Genomic DNA, 20,265 nt, shown 5'->3' with positions numbered 1-20,265 from the left:
GGCAAGCCCAGACCTTATCCTAACAGCTCTCGTTTAATTCACACCACAATCTTCAAACGCAAATATTTTACTGATAAGGAAACAGGCTAAGAGGCTAACAGGTTAGGAAACAAGTAAAACGTTCCAAGCTCCCGAGTGCCAAAGCCATTTCAAAACCCAGTCTCTTTGACGTAAAGATAAACACAAAGGGTGGAGAAGAGAATGAATGGCAAGGGAGAAAGGCAAAGTTCTTCACAGGTCCTATCCTTGGCTGACTGAGGGGTGGGGAGGGGGATCCAGAGTACATCGTCTCAACAGACACCCCTCTGGACATTTTTCTGGGCCATCCTCAGAATCCCAATTGACATCAGCGGATCTGGACTTAGCAGAGTGAGCGTACCCAAACTTAAATGTCTGTTGAATCCTGAGCAACCAGCAGGTCAGGCCCTGGCGAGCCCGCGAGGACGCCCGGCGAGACGGCCCCGGCCTCGGCATCCGCGGTCTGACCCGGCCCGGGTCCACAGGCATTCCGCGGGAGAGGAGGCCCTTCTGAGCGGCTCCCAGAGGAGCCGTCGCGGGAATGGCGGGACCTGGACCTGCAGCCCCACCCCAAACTGGGCCGCTCGAGACTCTCTACCCCAGCCTCAGCCTGCGGGCGTGGGGACAGCAGGGGACGAGCTGAGAGGCATAATCAAAGAGCACAGGCATGGAGCCCAGCAGAAACGGAGGGACAGACACAGAAAGTCCGATCCCAAAGAGAGCCGGTCCATCAGGGCAGCCGCTGGGACACGCCGGAAGAGTGGCGGCCGGGGGCGCCGGCGGGCCAGGGCACAGAGGCTCGCGGCTACTAGGGCAGTTGGCAGGGATTGCTCGTACCCCCGGGAGGCTCGCGAGCAGGGAGCGTTCGCCCGAGCTTACCTAACTCTCCCGCCCGCGGAAGGGAAACGGGGGATACTACCTCCCACCATTAGGTGCGACTCTCCGCCCTGAGACTCGCGCAGGCGCAGCCCTGTGGGGCGGAGACCCAAGGCCGCACAGCCAATCGCAGAAGTGGAGGGGCGGGCAAAGGAAGCAGCCCCGCCTTCCCGCTCCTGTTTATTCCTCCCGCGGCTTTCCAGGTGTAGGATAGGCGGGGCGGAGGGCGGAGGGACCGGAAGTGGGTTCTCGTAACCCGGAAGGGGGTTCCTTCTCTGGCTGTCCTCTTGATGTTTTCTAGCTGCTGCTCCTTCTGTGGCTAAGGGAAGCGTCGCGGAAGGATGGTGTGCGAAAAATGTGAGTTAATAGGCTGCTTCTGCGGGAGAAGGAGGCTAGACGAACCTAACTAGAGTTCTCCGGGAACTTTGCCCGTTGTTTGTTTTGCCTGCGGCCTCAGTGCTCTGATTCTAGCCTGTCTGTCTTCCTACTCTGCCCTTTGACCATCCTTACCCCTCCCCAACGACCATATAGTCGTGTATGTTTTGCATTCAGGTTGGTCTCAGTTTGTACCTCTTTGTCTATTTCCCTTGCTTTCCCCCAACCCCGGATCTCATCCCAAACAGCTTCTGACTGGCTCCCTTGCCTCACAGACCCTTAGGTGGGAATGGGTCTGAACCGTCACTTCTACAGCATCTAGAGTAGCCAGGTTTAGCAGACAAAGATACCGGGCGCCCAGTTAAATTTGGATTTCAGGTAAACAACGAATAACTTTTAGTGTAAGGATGTCCCATGCAGTATTTGAGACTTGGCTGTTTGCCGCTCCTTACTACCGAAAGTACTTTGTCCCAGAGGACTTTTAGGATATTCATTACTTAAAAAAAAAAAAATCATTTTTCAATCTGAAATTTGACTTTAACTGGTCATCTTGTACTTTATCGAACAGCTCTAAGTCAATATTCCATCCATTTGCTTAAATGCCTTTTGCATGAATACCAACCTTATGGAGGTGAGGGCAGGAGAGTCACCACCTTCAAGGGAGTCTGTGTAGACTTAACTATCTTTTAGAAAAGTCTTTCTTCCCTATGATTGCCATTCAGTGATTCTAGCGCCAACCCTTGAGATTTCTAGAAAAATATCTGATGATTTTTTTGATCTCACAAACCGTTTATATGTTTAAAAATAGCTGTCACGTCCCCATGTCTCTTTTTCCTCAGACTAGACATATCTGGCTCTTCTGTGACAAGGTTTCAAGAACTCTTATGCTGATTACTGTCTAATTAACATGATCCAATTACTGTCTAATTAACATGATCCATTTTGTTTCTATCCCCCTACTAGATAAAACTTTGAACACAGACACCCATGAGTTTGAATAACAGTTCTTATATTAGGTAAAAAAATGACCGTGGTTGAATTACTTTAATAAATTCTCAGTGTGCAGGGAATAATTTGGGGTTTCTGTATTTGGAGACTGGCATTCAGGATGACCCTCCACAATAAGGCCTCAATTTATCTTTCCAACTTGATTGTCGCTAACCCTTACCCTCTTCGCACTTCAGCCAAACCAAACTATCTTGCATGCCCGTGTGTACCCTGAGCTTCCCATGCCTTTCCCCAGCCTGTGTCCTTTATCTAGTTTGTCTTCATCCTCTTTCCTCCTCTTTCTTCACAGTCCCCTTGCCACAAACCCTCTCTTTTGCCTTTTCCACAAAGCTTTCCTAGATTTCCCTAGCCAAGGTTATTTCTTCCTCCCTGGAATTTCTCCTAGCTCTTTAGCTCTCAGTTTATTTCAGCTCTCAATTATACTGTTTATTTTCTAGCTTATGTTTTAGTTGAACGGTTCTTAACGTTTTTTGGTTCTCTGAGCCCTTTGAGAATCTGATGAAAGCTGTAGACTCTTACCAGAGTCTGTAAAAAAGTGGATATACAGAAGGTTTGTGTGCAGTTTCATCTTGTTCACGTCCCTCCTCAGGACTACTGTTAGAGATATCAGTGTACTGTAAACTCCTTGAAGTCTAGAGCTTTGTCTGATTTATCACTTTACTTTTCTCTGTACTTTGCACAATGGTTTATAGATCATAGATGCTTAGTAAATATTTATGGAATGAATAGATTTATCAGATTTGTTTAAAGTATGCATGTACATGGAAGCCTATTATAAACCATACTGTTATCCTACAAATTTTCCTGAGTCAGTCATCCATTGCCCACAGTTAATCTTAAGTCTCGGTTCACTGGCCCTGACCCCAGCGTTAACAGGCTCCTACTGTAATGTGATTGCTGCTACCATTGTGAATTTTAAGCACAATGTAGTGTATTTATTAGACAGTAAATACTAATTCCCTTTGCTTTTACTGTCTTATTGTAACAGGTGAAAAGAAACTTGGTACTGTTATCACTCCAGATACCTGGAAAGATGGTGCAAGGAATACCACAGGTATTTTTTCCTTTTGGAACACAGAAATTGAATCAAATACTTCTTGGGAAAATGTTTTAGCTTTTATGTTATTTGTAAAATGAAACGTTGTTATATGTACAAACTATTTCATCTATTAAGCATTAAAGAATACTGGATTCCCCCAACAATTTAGTATCTTCTGTTTAGTTCTCTCAGTTACATGTTGGGGTTCCTAATTTGGTAGATGGGAGACAGCAAAGTAATTAAATGATTTTCAAGCAATGAGTATATCATAGTAATTAATTTGATTCAGCTTAATTGGAGTTGGTATTTAATTCCCCCTCTTCTCACCTGATTTTTATATTCTTGAAGAAATTGTTTAAATGTTTTCACCTTCATAATCATTAAATACAGTGAAGATGTTTTCAAAGGGAAGGAAAAAAAATACTTTTTCAAGGTGTATGGCACCAAAGTAGTGACCTCCAGATTTTCATTAGATAGATTAAATGTAGATCCATTCCTAAAGTCCTACTTTGAGTCTGGGAAATAACATGATTGCATTTTATCCAATTTTTTTATTGTTTTCCTAATAAATAATTCTTTTCTTCTTAAGTAGTGTTTTAAGAACCTGGCTGCTAAATAGGATCTTTGATAATTTTGATATAGGCTGGTCTATTGGTAGGAGGTCAAAAAATTACATTTTTAACTAATTGATAAATGTTATATGCATATATTATGTGTGAAATGTGTGGAAATAGCCTACTAAAATACATTGTATTTTGATATAGAAAGTGGTGGAAGAAAGCTGAACGAAAATAAAGCTTTGACCTCAAAAAAAGCAAGGTAGGTAAAGGAGCATCTATAGAGCAGTCATAAATTTCCACTCTTTAATATTAAGCGTACTGGCGTGAATTTGCCATGCATCATTCTACTGTGATGAAACCGAATTAGGTAGTTCCTAGTTAGCAAAACCAGGGTATCTGTCATAACCTGCTGGTTTCACCCTGTTCCTCTTTACTGTATTAATATATGAGGATATTAGTGTTATTCTTTTTATAATTTCACCAGAAAACATGACTTATATTTTTCTAGTTCTTAATTATCCTATAAATCAGAGGCAGAGAGAAATGTGGAAAGATCATAAGCTCTGGAATCAGACCTAAATTTGAATCTAGACTCAGTCACTGTCTAGCTCTGTGACCTTAAGCAAGTTAAGCCCGTTTCTTAGCTTTTCTGAACTTTACTTTTTCATGTGAGAATGGGAGTAAAAATGTTTCCTGGGGCCGGCCCTGTGGCATAGTGGTTGAATTTGACGAGCTCCACTTCTGCGGCCTGGGTTCATGGGTTCGGATCCCAGGCGTGGACCTATACCACTCATCGGCTGTCTTGTGCCAGTGACCCACATATAAAGTGGAGGAAGACTGGCGCAGATGTTAGCCCAGGGCTAATCTTCCTCAAGCAAAAAAAGATGAAGATTGGCAACAGATCTTAGCTCAGGACTAATCTTCCTCAGCAAAAAAAAATAACAAAAAAAATGTTTCCCACCTTAAAAATAATTTTTGACACTATGCTTTATTATATCCTGTTGTAAAGATTCCATGGACCCTTCCAGCTGCCACCCCATTTCCTTGCTTCCCTTCACAGCAAAAGTTTTCAAAAGCCTTATCTACATACATTCTTACTGTCCTTAAGTCCCATTCTTTCCTTCAGCCACTCCTGTCAGGCCTTTATCCCCACCACACCCTGAAACTGCTCTTGTCAAGATCACGTGCGACCTTTAAAACTGATGGCCACTTCTCTATTCTTACCTTACTTAACCTTTTAACACGACTCTTTTTACACCCTTTTATTCTCTTGGCTCTAGGACACCACACTCTCCTTTCTCACTGGTGGTTGCTTCTCAATCAAGTGCCTCTGGACTCAATCCTAGACATTTTTTTTGCTCTTTATAAATTTATAATCTCTCCTCCAGTGACTTTAGTCCACTGGCTTTAAATTCAAACAGTATGTTAATGACTCCCAAATGTATATCTCCAGTCCTGACTTCTCTGAGCTCCGAACGTATGTGCAGCTACCTACCTGACTTTTCCGATCTGATGTTGAACAGGCAGCCTCCTTTTCTTGCAGTCGTCTAATCACAGTCTTCTCATCATTGCTCCACTGTCCAGTCCAGTTGTGTGAGCCCAAAAGCTAGAATCCCTCACTGCTTCCTCCCTCTCCCTCAGTTCCCGTTCCATCGGCAAGTTCTTTGGCTCTAACACCAAAATATAACCTGAATCCACCTGCTTCTGTCCATCTCGCCGCTATTACCTATTCCAAACCACTGTTATTTCTTACTTGGATACTGTCATAACTTTGTCTCTCCTTGCTTCCTCTTTAGTTCCTTGTAGTTCAATCTCATAGTAAGCAGAGTGGTCTTTTAAATGACATGTAACTTCTTTACTCAAAAGCCTCCGCTGGTTTTCTTTTTTACATAGTATAAAATCTAAGCCCCTTAGCATGTTCTTACAGGGTCCTCTGTGATCTGGCCCCTCCCACCTCTCTGACTTCCTATTATACCAACTCCTGCATCAGATATGCCAAACCCACTCCCACTGGAAGAGGTCTGTGCTTGCTGCTCCCTCCTCCTGGAGCTCATCCCTCAGAGCTTACGTAGCTGGCTCCTTCTTCTTACTTGGATCTCAACTGAAATGTCACCTGCTCAGCGAGGGTCCCTAACCAGCATCTAAACTAATGTCTTTCTTCCTTCCCCTCATGTCTGCCACGGTATCCTGTTTAAAGTTTCGCTACAACACATACTACTATCTGAAAAGCGTACTTGTTTCCTCTTATTCTCAGTTTCCTCAGGCTAGAATGTCAGCTTGATGAGAGCAGAGGCTCTGTCTGTCCCGTTCACCTTTGGTATTTAGAACAGTAACCAGCACAGAGTGGGCACTCAGTATGTATTTGCTGAATAAATAAATACCTGTTTCATGACATCACCCCAAGGATTGGAAATAGTAATAATAATGATAAAGCTTTTACTACATACAGTGCCTGGCACATAAAAGTGCTTGTTAAATAGTTACATAAAACAGCACAGTAGACTTAATCTTCAGTGCAGCATCACACTGTGTATTGTTGACTGATTTATTGATGTCTTCTAAGACCATTCAGTTATTATTGACTAAGTAGTTATTTTTACAGATTGTACAGTTTTAGATACTTCCAGTTCCTTTATGCTCTCAAACTTATTCAGGTATCATTAATAAGTAGCTATTACTTTTGAGTAGTCTAAATATCTCACTTTGGAAAATGTACTACTGTATTGCGTTGAATCTAAGAGACCAAAATTTATAAGATGCATTATTACTTTAAGAAAGAAAAAGCTCTGCCAATTAATTGTAAGAGTTCAGAGATATTAAGATGTGCATCTTAGAATAAAATATGGTTTTAAGAAAAAGTAATCTCCAGACATACAGGTCCAAACAAATTAGCTTATTAAAAGGAAGAGTAGTGTCTGTCTTCTTTTGTGGGGAGTAAAGTGACATTCTTTTGGGTTTAGAAAAGTTAACTTTTGAAAATGAGCTGTCGTACCCCAAGAGAAGAAATCAGGTGTAGGATAGTGTTGGTATTCAGTACGTGAGTATCATGACAAAAACTTCTTGCCAATTTAGGGGGAAGTATTTCCGCTAAAGTTATTTTGCCCTCCAGTTACTGTAAGCTGGCATTGTTTTGTAGTAGAAGCCCTTTTATCCAAAGGGATTGGATCAGCTATTTGAAAATGTCAGTGAAAGTAGGCAATCATTGAAAGATACTCATACCTTATTTTGAGTTAAAGCACATAACTGCTCATGCATTTATCGGTCATTCGGCATTGAGACAGGGCTTTTGAGTATGAGCCTACTGATAAGAGTTATCATTTTCTCACATAAATCATAACCAGAATATACATTTCCGGTATCTTTAAAGTGGAACAAGAACTGATGCTGCAAAGGGCCAAGTGTTTCCACTTAGGATTTTCCCCCCATTTTTAACAATTGTCTTACCCATACCTATTTCAATAGCAATTTTAATGATTCATACTTATCTAGTCATCCTAAAGCATTCACTTAGTTTTTAATAGAATCAATCACTCTTTTTGCACCCACATTTCTTCACTTTCCTTGATATTTAATTTATCACACAAATAGATGCCAAATACAACTGATATAAACAGGTTGGGGATTAAGTACAACTGACTCTTTATAAACATACAGCTTACGTGGAAGGGGCAGAGGTGTGCAGGCATGTTAAGAGAGTAGCCAGCTAGACGAATGCCCTGCCTATCAATTGTAGAGTTTGATAGTGGGAACAGAGAGCGTGGATTAATCCCATTTGTTGCTTAAGTTTATTATTTAAGATTATATATTTTAATAATAATAAATATATATATTTTATATATTTTTATATATAAAATAATTATAGATTATTATTATTATTATTGTTCCTTAAAAGATTATTTAAGAATGTTTCTATCGTATTATACATTTTTCTTCCTTTAAAAAAATCTCTAGATTTGATCCATATGGAAAGAATAAGTTCTCCACTTGCAGAATTTGTAAAAGTTCTGTGCACCAACCGGGTTCTCATTACTGCCAGGGCTGTGCCTACAAAAAGGGTAAGTTTCCTTTAATACCATTTTTCTATTTATTTCAAACCTACTTCTTTTGGTACTGATTTGGATAACATAGAAAAGGAGTAGCCTTTCATAAGTCCTGTTAGTCAAACGTTCTTTTTTGTAAGGCAAAATAAAACTTAGAATTTGTTCATAGTTAAAAGTATATGTTTTTGGGGCCGGCCCGGTGGCGCAGCGGTTAAGTTCGCACGTTCCGCTTCTCGGCGGCCCAGGGTTCGCTGGTTCGGATCCCGGGTGCAGACATGGCACTGCTTGGCAGCCATGCTGTGGTCGGCGTCCCACGTATAAACTAGAGGAAGATGGGCACAGATGTTAGCTCAGAGCCAGGCTTCCTCAGCAAAAAAAAGAGGAGGACTGGCAGTAGTTAGCTGAGGGCTAATCTTCCTCAAAAAAAAAAAAAAAAAGTATATGTTTTTGGAGGCCGGCCCTGTGGCCAAGTGGGTAAAGTTCCATGTGCTCCGTTTCAACGGTCCAGGGTTCACAGGTTTGGATCCCAAGTGCAGACCTACTCCACTCATTAGCCATGCTGTGGAGGCATCCCACATACAAAGTGGAGGAAGACTGGCACAGATGTTAGCTCAGAGCTAATCTTCCTCAAGCGAAAGAAGAGGAGGATTGGCAACAGTTGTTAGCTCAGGGTGAATCTTCCTCACACACAAAAATATGTTTATATATTTGTTTTCTTTTTCTCTTTTCTGATGCTGTTAAATTATGTTTTAAGCTTCAGGAGTGCTTTAAGTAAATCAAACCATTGGTATTAGATGTTTGATTGGTATTATTAGTTGGTATTACGATTTGATTGCTCACATTTTTTTTTTTGTTTCTTTGTTTTAGGTATCTGTGCGATGTGTGGAAAAAAAGTTTTGGATACCAAAAACTATAAGCAAACATCTGTCTAGATGTATTAATGAAGTTTTTGCCTTTCTATATGATTTTACTTTTTGTTTTGAATTTTTAAGGCATAGCATAGTTGTTCAGGTTACAAAATAACATGTTTTAAGACAATTAACTTTAAACCACGGAAGTTAATTGGTATTATTCTTTTGCTCTCAAGAAGTTCTGAACAGCAACAATATAATTAGTTTTCTGCCATAAGTTGTTATTTTCCTTACAAGCATCTTATCAAATTGGAATAAGTGGCAAATTTAACAAAAAAAATGTTTTCCCAGTACTGTATGCACTTTTTATTTATTATTGTTCATATGATTCTTATTATTCTCTTCTTCTACTTTATAGATATTGCAAAAGGGAGATTATTGATATTTTACTCTGATCTTGGCATCAAGACTTTTAATTTTTCCTTCATTCCCTTGTTGGTTGTACAGTTCTTAGAATCAGCAGTCCCTTAATTAATTGCAGTTTAACTGAGTACTTAAATATCTGAGGCCATTGTTACTGAATTGTTCCTTCGTTATTAGCCCAGACCCAAATCAAACACAAGTTGTATTTATGATTTTTTTAAATTTGTTCTTGAAGCCAAATTGCCAGTATCTTTCATATGAGGACAAGAACACAAGGGACACCCCATATATGCCCAAAAGAATACACTGGATTTCAGAAAGACACATATTACACACATTTCTTTGAGTCCAAACTGTCATGAAAGCCAGGGGAACTGTTCCTCCACGATGATGTATAATGAAAATGAATCATCACTCTTTGGGAAAGCTCTTTGAAGCAGAAACCAAACTTTTTTTTTTACCTTTTCCCTTGCCCCTGCCAAAAAAAAGAAATAAATAGAACAAAGCAAACATTTTGACTTTTTTTAAAATATATATATAAATGTAATATAGACTGTTGAAAGACTGCTTGAGGTTTCAAAGATTCTCCTTGTGCTTTGTGCTGCCTTCAGAGGTTCAGGGCTTTTGAAACCTGTATCCTACTATGGGAGACCAAAAAAGTATTCCCTATTGCCAAGTGCAGTATGTATAAACACATATCACTATAAAATGTGCGCCAGCCCTGGTGGTCTGGGGGTTAAGATTCAGTGCTCTCATTGCTGCGGCCCCGGTTGTTTCCTAGTCAGGGAACCACACCACTCGTCTGTTGGTTGCCATACTGTGGTAGCTGCATGTTGCTGTGATGCTAAATGCTATGCTTCTGGTATTTCACATGCCAGCAGGGTCACCCATGGTGGACAGGTTTCAACAGAGCTTCCAGACTAAGGCTAGGAAGAAGGACCTGGCCAGCCTCTTCCAAAAAAATTGGCCATGAAAACCCTATGAATAGCAGGGGAGCATTGTCTGATACAGCGCAGGAAGATGAGAGGATGGCACAAAAAGACCAGGCAGGGTTCAGGTCTCCTGTACACAGGGTCACTAGGAGTCGGAAATGACTTGACGGCACTAACAACAAATAAAACGTATAGAGTAGATAACATGATGATATACATAGTATAGATATTGATTTTTATTTGTTTTAAAAGTATGAAAGTAAAGTTTCAAGTTTCATTTATAAGGTTTTTTAAATAGTGTTTTTCTAGGTTACATTGTTATTCATATCCAGAAAGATCACAAGGATAATACAAAATATAATAAACAACAATAGCTCCAAGGGCAAGAAGTATCTTCTCATGCTTTAATCAGTTTGGGATTTTAAATTAAAATCAACACAGGGGACAACCTATAATAGGGCCCAGTCAGAGAGTGGCCCAGAACCAGTAAAAGTTGGGTTGGTCAACTTTGGAAGAGTACATTTCTTCGATATCAACTGGGACCTGGACTTCCCTGGCTTATATTTCATGTTCATGCCTTAAGTAGCTTCCTTCCATAAGTGATCCAGTGGCCAGACTCAAGTTCTCCTGGGGAGATTTTTGTTAGTATTACACCTCAGAACAGAATATAATTATTGTAAATCTTCATATTGTTGAAATAATGATATGACTGCCATAAATTGAGTGGAAGTTATTAGATGAGAAAGAAAATCCCAAAACAAACATGAACATAACATATTTTTTAAAAGAAGGCATAAAAACAAACTAACAAAAGATGACAGAATTAAGGCCAAACAGCTTTTATCAAACTAAATGTATAAGTGATGAAATAAACTTTTTTAAATCTCAAACTGTGTTTATAAAATATGTATGTTAGAAACAAATACCAATAAAATGCTTCTTAAGTGCATTCATTTGAATATGCACCCATCAAAATGAAGTAAGAATTATATATGTATATACATATAGAAAGCATCTGAAAGCTATTAGTAGTCTTTTTCTGTGGAATGGAACTGAGGGTTGAGAAAAGAGACTTAACTCTTTACAGCCTATGCCAGCCACATAATACTTTTTAGCTTCAAGTTCCCTTATCTGGGGGAGCAGGAATACTGATAATTTTAGTATCCTAGAAATGTATAGTTACTTTCACTTAAGTGTATATATTTGTTTTGAGAATTTTAAGCAGAAGAAATACGTACATTTTTCTGCACTTTGACTTTTTAAATGTTTCTCATATTTGCTTTACCATTTTCTGTCTCGTGTTATATATTTTTTCCTTGTCCCATTTGCAAGTACGTTGCAGACATACACTTTACCCTTTAATGCTATATATGTACTTCATAAGCTCAGGCATACTAAATAGAGTTATCAGATTCAGGAATTTAACATTGGTACAATACTTTCATCTAATTTATAGTCCCTATTTCGATTTCATTTGTTGCTCCATTGGTAATGTTTTTTTCAGCTACAGGATCCAGTCCAGGCTCACATGTTTCATTAGCATGACACTTTAATCTGGAACAGTTTTTCAGCCTTTCTTTGTGTTTTGTAGTATTGATATATTTAAAGAATATAGGGCAATTAAATTAAGGAATATTCCTCAGTTTAGGTTTTTCCAGTGTTTCCTTATGGTTAGATTTGGGTTATACATTGTGGGCTGAGATACTATGAGTGATGTGTGCCCTGGTGTCAAATCCAGACTTACAGAATGTCCCTTTGCCTCTCATTGATGATGTTCTTTTGATTGCTTGGGTCAGATCTTGTCCAATTTCTCCACTGTATAGTTACTGTTTTTCCTTTTGTGATTAGTGGATAATTTGTGAGGAGAAATTTTGAGACTATGTTGATATTCTATTCCTCATCAAACCTGCCCCTCCTTGATTTAGCATGCTTTGATGTTTGCAAAATTATAAGTTTCTAACTAGATCATTCTTTCTGTATTAATTGTCATTCTAATCTGTGTAAGAGGTTTCTCTATCTACTTACCAGTATAGAATAAATGCTTTTTTTTCTGACCATTTGAGGGTTAGTTACAGATATGATGCCTCTTTACTCCAAATACTTGTGTGTATTTCCGCAAAACAAAGGTATTTTCTTAAGTAACTGCAGCGTAATTATCAAAACCAGAAAATTAACGTTAGTACGATACTATTATCTAACCTTTCACATATTTCACTAATTTTTCGAGTAATGCCATTTGTTTTAAAAAAAAAAAAAAAAGACTGGTCTAGGATCCAATCCAGAATAACCCGTTGCATTTAGTTGTCATGTGTCTAGTCTCCTTTAATCTAGAACAATTCTTAAATCTGTCTTTCAAAAATGTCAAGGTCATGAAACACATAGGTTGGTTATTTTATAGAATATCTCCTAATCTGAGTTTTTCTGGTGTTTCTTCATGATTAGATTGAATTTAAGCATTTTTGGCAGGTAGAAGAGATGCTGTGTCCTTTTCAGTGTGTCATACGATGTCGGTTGTCCCATTACAAGATGTTAGTTTTGATCGCTTGTTTTAGGTGGTTCTGCTAGATTTCTCCACTGTGGTTTCAGTTTTTTTCTATTAAGCATTTTGTAGGGAGATACTTTGAGACTATAAATACACTGTTTCTCAGCAAACTTTCACACAGTCACTTTAGCATCCAGTGATGTTTCTTGACTGAATTAATTGTTACTTTGATGGTTACCAGATGGTGGTTTTCCAATTCTGTCATTCCTTTTACATTTATTAATTGGCATTCTACCTTAAGGAAAAGCTTTCTCTTTTTTCAGCTTATCTTAGTGTGAACTCATGGATTCCTATTTTATTCAGTCTTTTACTCTCACTTGTTTTGATGTCAAATTGTCCCATATTTGGCCAGTGGGAGACCTTTCAAGCTGGCTCTTGGGTCTTTTTGACGTGTTATTACCATTCTTTGAGAAATTCCTTACTTTCTAGCACAAGATGTTTCTGGTTTATCTCGTGGGTTTCTTTTTTTTCCCCACCCAGCCCTTGAATCAGCCATTTCTCCAAAGATCTCTAGTTTCTTTTAGTGGAGAGCAGTGTTTAGATACTAAGATCCAGGGCTGCTGGGTTGTCATTGCCTCTAGGCCCCTTTAACAGAAAGAGGTAGGAAACATATATCTTAGAAATCACAAGTTTATTGATATCTCCAATTACAGTCCGACCCTGCAGGGTTCTTCCTTGCCTCTCCCCATTCCATATTTGGATCTTCCACAGTGAAAACTCTGGCTCCTAACATCATCAGTATAATTACTCATTTGCAAAACTCTGCATTTTTTAAATATTGGTCATGTATTTTGTAATTAAAAATAATTCTAAGTTTTAAAAAAAATCTAGGTTAGTCCACAGAAGAATTACACATATAAATGTCATCCATCAGTCTGTTATTACAGAATAAAAAAGCTTGGAAACTTCTGTGTATCTGCTGCCTCCCAGATAAATTTTGCAAATGAGCAAATAGTACTAAATACTTCTTTCAATTCAGCTAACATTTATTGGAACTCTTCTTTCTCATCTCTAGTCATACTGCTGTTATTGGTTCCAAAATCTTTGCTGATAAACAAGAACCTGATACACAACCCATCAAATTACTGTAAACTGTAAAAGTAAGGTGTGACAATAGGAACAAGGCAAAAACTAAAAGAATATTGACTAAAGAGAGGCTGGTTCAAAAGCAAAGATTCTGGCAAAAAAAACCTAGGAAGTAGACTAAGATGGTACTAGAAGAATGGAAATGAAGGGACAAATTTGAAAGATCTGATAAAAGAAGACTTGACAGGACTTGTTGACTAAATATGGGGGGCAAGGGGAAGGAGGTGAGTCACCGTGGGTCTCATTTAGATGTAGGTTTCTCCACCAGATGGCGATAGTGTTCTTTCTTGGTTTTTAATTTTCCGTCATGCTAAAAGATTTGCAATTTTAGCAACTTAAAGATCAAATAGATGGACTTAAGTTTCCAACAACATTATGAACAAGATAGCCAGAGAAACTTAGCCTACAATAAAAATCCTAGAAAATATTTATTTACATATGTACATCTCATGTAAGTATACAAAACTGATATATGTATGTAGTTTTAAAATATGGATATAGTTAAACTCGCAAGAAAGTAATGATGATCCTCAGAGACCAGAAACAAAGGGAAAGTATAAATTCAAAGGGTAAACTAGCACCAAATCCAGTGCTTGTCTTAAGGAGTATTTGCCAATCTTGCAAGAGTCTAAAGCCTGTATTGTAAAAGACATCGAATGCGTGGAAGACAAAGCCCAGGACGTGAGAAAAGTGGGGAGGTTAGAAGAGAGGTATGTGCATAAAGCATGGAGCCCTGCAAGGTGACGGTTTCAGTGGGTTTGCTAGAATCCCCCCACATATCCACAGAGAAGGGCAGTGGAGATACTTTCTTATCTTGGCCTTAACCCTGGGAAGATGGGGAAAAAATTTAAATCTTTCCAGAGACTTCAGCGCAAAGATTCAGAGACAAAAAATATGAAATAAAAATTGAGACATGAAAGGTAGAGGAAAAAGGTCTGACATACATCCAAAGTTTTAGAACAGATAATATTTCATTTTTTTCGTAATAGTTTTGTAAGAACAGACATGAAATAGACATTTTTAGGCAAGCAGATAAGTTTACAACCAACAGATCCTTGCTAGAGAACATTTCAAAAGCAGACTTCAGGAAGAAAGACATGAGCTCAAAGGAAAACATGAAATGTAAGAAAGAACGATGAGTCCCAGAAAATGGCAAGTATATAGTCTATAGACAAACATTGATTATGTAAGGTGATAATATCTCATTTGTGAGGTTAATAAGAACTAAAATACTAGAAAATAATAGAATATAGTTTGATTGATTGGATTAAGTATTCAAGAAGGAAAAGATATCGACAACCTTTAAACTTGGTCAAGTTAAAAATACATGTTAAAATTTCTTAAATAACAAAGAATAAAATAGAGTACATAATTTCTAAACCAGAAGTATGCAGAATGAAGGAAAAAATATTAATCCAAAAGAAGCCAAGAAAGGAAAGGGGAAAAAAATACAGAGAAAAGAAGGAGGAAATTAATCTAAATATATCTCTAATCACAATCAATGTGAATATACTAAATTTTCCAGTTAAAGGAGACAAATATTGTCACTTTTTTTTTTAAGTTCCAGCTATATGCCAAATGAGAGTTTATATAAAAAGGTGGAAAAGTATATCAGTCAAATACTAAAAGAAAGTTGGTGTGGCTACGTTAATATAGAAAAAAAAAGCCTTTAAGGCAAAAAGAATTACTAGAGAATAAAAAAATATTACATACAGATAAAAGTTTCAAGTTTCTAAGAGGATTAAAAAAATTCTTAATCTATGTGCTCCTAATAATATAGCTTCAAAATATGTAAAGCAAAAGTTGACAAAACTATTGTAGTGGAAGATTTCACACGCTTCTTGCAGCAATTAATGAAACAAGCAGTCAAAAGATAATTTAGTAAGATTTGAAGAATGCAATTAACAATCTTCATCTAATGGACATATATAAAACACCATCCCAATAACTGAATAATACACATTCTTCTTAAGCAAACAAAGAAAAAAAATTATGTACTAAGCCATAAGGTCTAAATTTTCAGAAATTTGCTATCAGAAAAACCAGTGTCTAATCACAGTACAATTAGGTTAGAAATTAACAGCAGAAAGATAATTTTAAAACCATATATTTGGAAATTTAAAACACCCTTCTAAATAATGAGTCAAAAAATCATAGTGAAATTAGAAGATACTTAAGATCAAATAATAATGAAAATATGTTTTCAAATCTTGTGGGATACAGCTAACGTGGAATTTAGAGGGAAATGTGTAACTTTAAATGTTTATATAGGAACAGAAGAAAGTCTGATAATTAATGACTTAAAAATCAAACAAGTTAGAAAAACAAATCCAAAGACAGTAGGAAGAATGACTCAATAAAAGTATGATTATAAATGAATCATGTAAAACAAATACAATAGAAGAAACAGCTCAACAGAGCAAAAAGTCAGTTCTTTGTAAAGACTAGTAAAATTCTAAAACTTCTAGCAAGACTAATGAAGAAAGAGGTCAGGAATAGTTAATTTTAGGAATAAACAATGGAACATAATTATAGATGCAGCAAAAATTTAAAAAGAGAAGAGGAATATTATGAACAATCTTATGCCAATATATTTGAAAAGTATTAGATGAAATGGATAGTTTCCTATAAAAATAACAATGATTGAAACTGACTCAAGCATAGATTAAAAATCTGAAAGATCATATAATCATTAAAGAAATTTTATCAGAAGTTAAATACCAGAATGAGATGGTTTTATAGGCGAATTATGCCAAAATTCTAATAACAAGTAATTCCAAATTTACGCAAACTTTTTCAAACAATAGGAAAAAATGGGAATACTTCTCAACTCATTTATAAGGCTAGTATAACCGTGTTATCCAGACTAGGCAAGTACCGTAAAGAAAAGAAAATTACAGGCCGTAGTCAATCATAAGCAAAGATGAAAAACATTAGAAAACTAATTCAGCAATGCATAACAGTTAATAATATTATTTTTTGACCAATGTGGGTTTATCCCAGGAATGCAAGATTAGCCAACGTTAGAAAAATCTATTAATTTACTACCCACATTAACAAATTAGTAAAAAAACAAACAAACAAACAAAAACTATGATCATTTTTTAATAAAATTCAACAACCAGTCATAATGAAACGTCAGTGAACTAGAATAGAAATTCCTTAGCCTAGGGGCTGGCCCAGTAGCGCAGCAGTTAAGTTCACACGTTCCACTTCTTGGTGGCCTGGGGTTCACCGGTTCCGATCCCGGGTGCAGACATGGCACCACTTGGCAAAAGCCATGCTGTGGTAGGCGTCCCACGTATAAAGTAGAGGAAGATAGGCATGGATGTTAGCTCAGGCCAAGTCTTCCTCAGCAAAAAGAGGAGGATTGGCAGTACTTAGCTCGGACCAATCTTCCTCAAAAAAAAAATAAAAATAAAAATAAATTCCTCAGCCTAGTAAAGGGTAACATCAAAAGCCCAGAACAAATATCATATCACATGTTAAAAGCATTGCCTTTAAAATCTGTAACAAGTCAAGCATGCCTGCTCTTACCACATCTATTCAATATTATATAGGCAATCCTAGCCAGTGCAATAAAACAAGACAAAGAGGGGAAAAGGTATAGAGATCAGAAGGAAGAAACAAAAATGGCATTATTTGCCGTATTCCAGTATTTTGTGGATTCCGAAAGTAGTTGAGAGCTGGAAGGTAAATCTGGTCCCTGGTGGTCCATCATGGTCATAAGTGGAAGTCAAGTATAGTTATTTAGAGTTTTGTGCTTCCTATAGAGTCTCTGTTTCCTCCAAGTTGCTTTTATCTGTTTGTTTAGATCTCTATCTTCCTTATTAGAAGTTTTCCTCAGATATCTGGTCATTTTTTCTTTTCTGCTTGCTCATGGAAAGTGGGAAGACTACTGAAAACTCTACTTGTGTTGGGGAACCAGTTGACCGTGAATTTCAAGTAAGGCAGAGTTTATCAACAGTTTCACCACTGACATTTTGGACTGGATAAGTTGTAGGAGGCTTCTATTGTGCATTTTAGGATATTTAGCAGCATTCCTGGCCTCTGCCGTCCTCAGCCCCGAAGTTTGTGGCAATCAAAAATGTCTCCAGACATTGCCATATGCCTCCAGTCGAGAATCGCTGATACGGGATGATCTCTCTGGGCTATTTGTGAGGGGACTCTTGAAGTCAGGATCTTTAGATATTTCCTCTTGAGATGGTCTTATTCTCCACAAAATAATCCTCTAGTTTCTCTGCCTGAAGCATAAAGTAGAGGAAGAGAGCAGAAAGCCTTAGTATTCAATGTACATGCATTCACTTATTCTTCACACCTGCCCTCGACTGTGCCTGGTGTTCCATCCAGACAAAATCTGTTTTCCTGTCTCTGGAACCTAAACCTCTAGATTTTGGCCAGAGTGTGTGAGGGGCAATCGGCCAGTGGTGTGGAAGAAGGGTAGCAGAGAAATCCAGGAATCCACCAGTTCCTCAAACAGCCTTCATTCAACTAGTCTTTTTTAGTTCAACACCCCAATCCACCCCACTTGCAGAGGTAGCATCAACCCTTGAGTCTTTTGAGGATTCTGGAGTGCATATTGGATTTGTTTTTATCTTGACTTACTGTCAGTTTACAGTTTGATCTTTCAAGTCTGCCAAGTCCATTACCATTCGTCTGTCTGCTCTCTATCCTCCAGAATTCGGTCCCTTTGGTATCCTCTTTCACTCTCTTTATCCTTGGGATTTACACCACCCTGCAAAAAATACCTATAATGCAGTTTATGTGGGGAAGTTGAAAAGGATGAAAATTAGATGTGTGTTTCATTCTGCTATCTTTGTCCAGAAGCTTCAATTTCATAGAATTTTGATAGTTTTGTCATGTTTTTAAGGGTCACCAGACATTGACTATTACTTTGGAATGTAGGCTGTCAGGTGGAAGGGGACAGATATAGCCTTCATTTCCCTCCCACTCTTTCTCTTTCTTATAGATAATATTAGATTTCTATTTCTCTTTTTTTTGTCCAAGGAAGATTAGCCCTGAGCTAACATCTGCTGCCAATCCTCCTCTTTTTGCTGAGGAAGACTGGCCCTGAGCTAACATCCGTGCCCATCTTCCTCTACTTTATATGTGGGACACCTGCCACAGCATGGCTTGTCAAGTGGTGCCATGTCCACACCCGGGATCTGAACTGGTGAACTCCGGGCTGACGAAGTGGAACGTGCGAACTTAATCGCTGTGCCACCAGGCCGGCCCCAGATTTCTATTTCTTATAGATAATATTATAATTAGATTTTGACACAGGGAGGAGATATTTTAATTAATAGGAGAAGTGATGGGGACAGAAACAAGCAAAGACATAGAAGTGGGAATGAAGAGTGAGATGTTAATGGAGGATATGGGAGACTGACCTGGTTGAAATTGAAGTTCATGTTGAAGGGTCATGGGAGATATGAATAATAAATAGGCAAGCTGCAACCAGATTATAAAGCCTAAAATATTGGTTTGCGGAAATTAGATTGGATCCAGAAGGCAATAGGAAAGCATTATGGACTTTTCATCTGAGAAAAGTCATTCTATGACTTTTCATCATGATTTTTCCAAAAGAACTCATCTTTCTACATCTACACAATTGTTCAAGATCAAGGGTCAGCAAATTACCACCCACAAGGCTGTTGCCTATTTTTTTATATAAAGTTTTATTGGAACACAGCGATGGCCATTCGTTAACATTTTGTCTAGAGTTGCTTTTATATACAATGGCAGAGTTGCAAAGCCTAAAATATTTACTACCTGGCCCTTTAAGAAAAAATTTGCTGACCCGTGTTCTAGATATCTCTAGAAATGACAGCATTTTTGGAAAAACCTTGGGTTGATGTAAAAGGTTAGTGTCTACAATATCTTCCCAGGCCATTTTTATTGTTTCTTAATTCCTTAATCACTTTATGGACTAAATTTAGGGCCAGAAGTCACTTAGACATCTCTAAAGATTGCTTTATTGGCATAAGCTAAAACACATATTGTTCTACATTCATGGACTAAACTATTAAGTAATTTGATCTAGATGATTGTTTACAGTTTAACACAAAGGTCTTTAGTCTATTCTGGTTATTTACCCAAGGATTCTATTTTCTCACTCCATTCACTCAAGAATAATAATACGTAATTATTTCCTGTGTGATCTGGAACGGTAAGGCCTTTCTCCAAATGCAGTCCTTTGATTTGTTTCCACGACATAAAGTTGGCCTATAGGTGATGTGGTCGAGGTTCCCCACACAGGATATTAATTCTCACTCTTCACAGCTGGGAAACATAATCCCATTTCATGATTTAGTGGGCCAAAGAGCTTCCTACCTTCTTACACTATCCTTCCTTTGTAAAACAAATATTAATTTGGTTTCTTTGTGAATCATTGGCAACAAACCTGGATTTCAAGGGGTTCACCCCATACTCAGGTGAGCCTATTCAACTAAGGCAGCCTGTTTGCAACAAATGAGGTTGAACCACAAGTTTAATGATAAAAAGACATTGCTTGC

General features: G+C 38.0%; 2 protein-coding genes across 3 annotated transcripts in view; one reads left to right on the top strand and one right to left on the bottom strand.

Moving 5' to 3' along the window:
* PIGF (phosphatidylinositol glycan anchor biosynthesis class F) overlaps positions 1 to 1,023 on the bottom strand; it is a 32,461-nt gene extending 31,438 nt beyond the window's left edge. The window contains exon 1 of one of the 2 annotated variants that reach the window (XM_001498796.5): positions 898 to 1,023. The gene's annotated coding sequence lies outside the window, so the exon portion shown is untranslated. Of the gene's footprint in view, positions 1 to 379 lie in introns of both variants that reach the window. The other variant, XM_005600003.4, reaches the window with a different exon arrangement.
* Positions 860 to 11,012, top strand: CRIPT (CXXC repeat containing interactor of PDZ3 domain). Its single transcript, XM_003362995.5, has 5 exons — positions 860 to 1,251; positions 3,266 to 3,331; positions 4,081 to 4,135; positions 7,828 to 7,931; positions 8,784 to 11,012. The coding sequence occupies exons 1-5, from the start codon at positions 1,236 to 1,238 to the stop codon at positions 8,846 to 8,848; spliced, it is 306 nt and encodes a 101-aa protein (XP_003363043.1). The 5' UTR covers positions 860 to 1,235; the 3' UTR covers positions 8,849 to 11,012.
* The last annotated feature ends 9,253 nt before the right edge of the window (positions 11,013 to 20,265 follow it).

Source organism: Equus caballus, chromosome 15 (genome assembly GCF_041296265.1).
Source record: "Equus caballus isolate H_3958 breed thoroughbred chromosome 15, TB-T2T, whole genome shotgun sequence".
NCBI classification, from domain to species: Eukaryota; Metazoa; Chordata; class Mammalia; order Perissodactyla; family Equidae; genus Equus; species Equus caballus.
The sequence above is the reverse complement of the archived record's forward strand: the minus strand, read 5'-3'. Positions and strand labels throughout refer to the sequence as shown.

What these genes read in the sequence shown, in the direction of transcription:
- CRIPT (XM_003362995.5), top strand. An exon ending in TTGACCTCAAAAAAAGCAAG is followed by an intron (nt 4,136 to 7,827) that starts GTAGGTAAAGGA and finishes AAAAATCTCTAG; the next exon opens with ATTTGATCCATATGGAAAGA. An exon ending in GGGCTGTGCCTACAAAAAGG is followed by an intron (nt 7,932 to 8,783) that starts GTAAGTTTCCTT and finishes TCTTTGTTTTAG; the next exon opens with GTATCTGTGCGATGTGTGGA.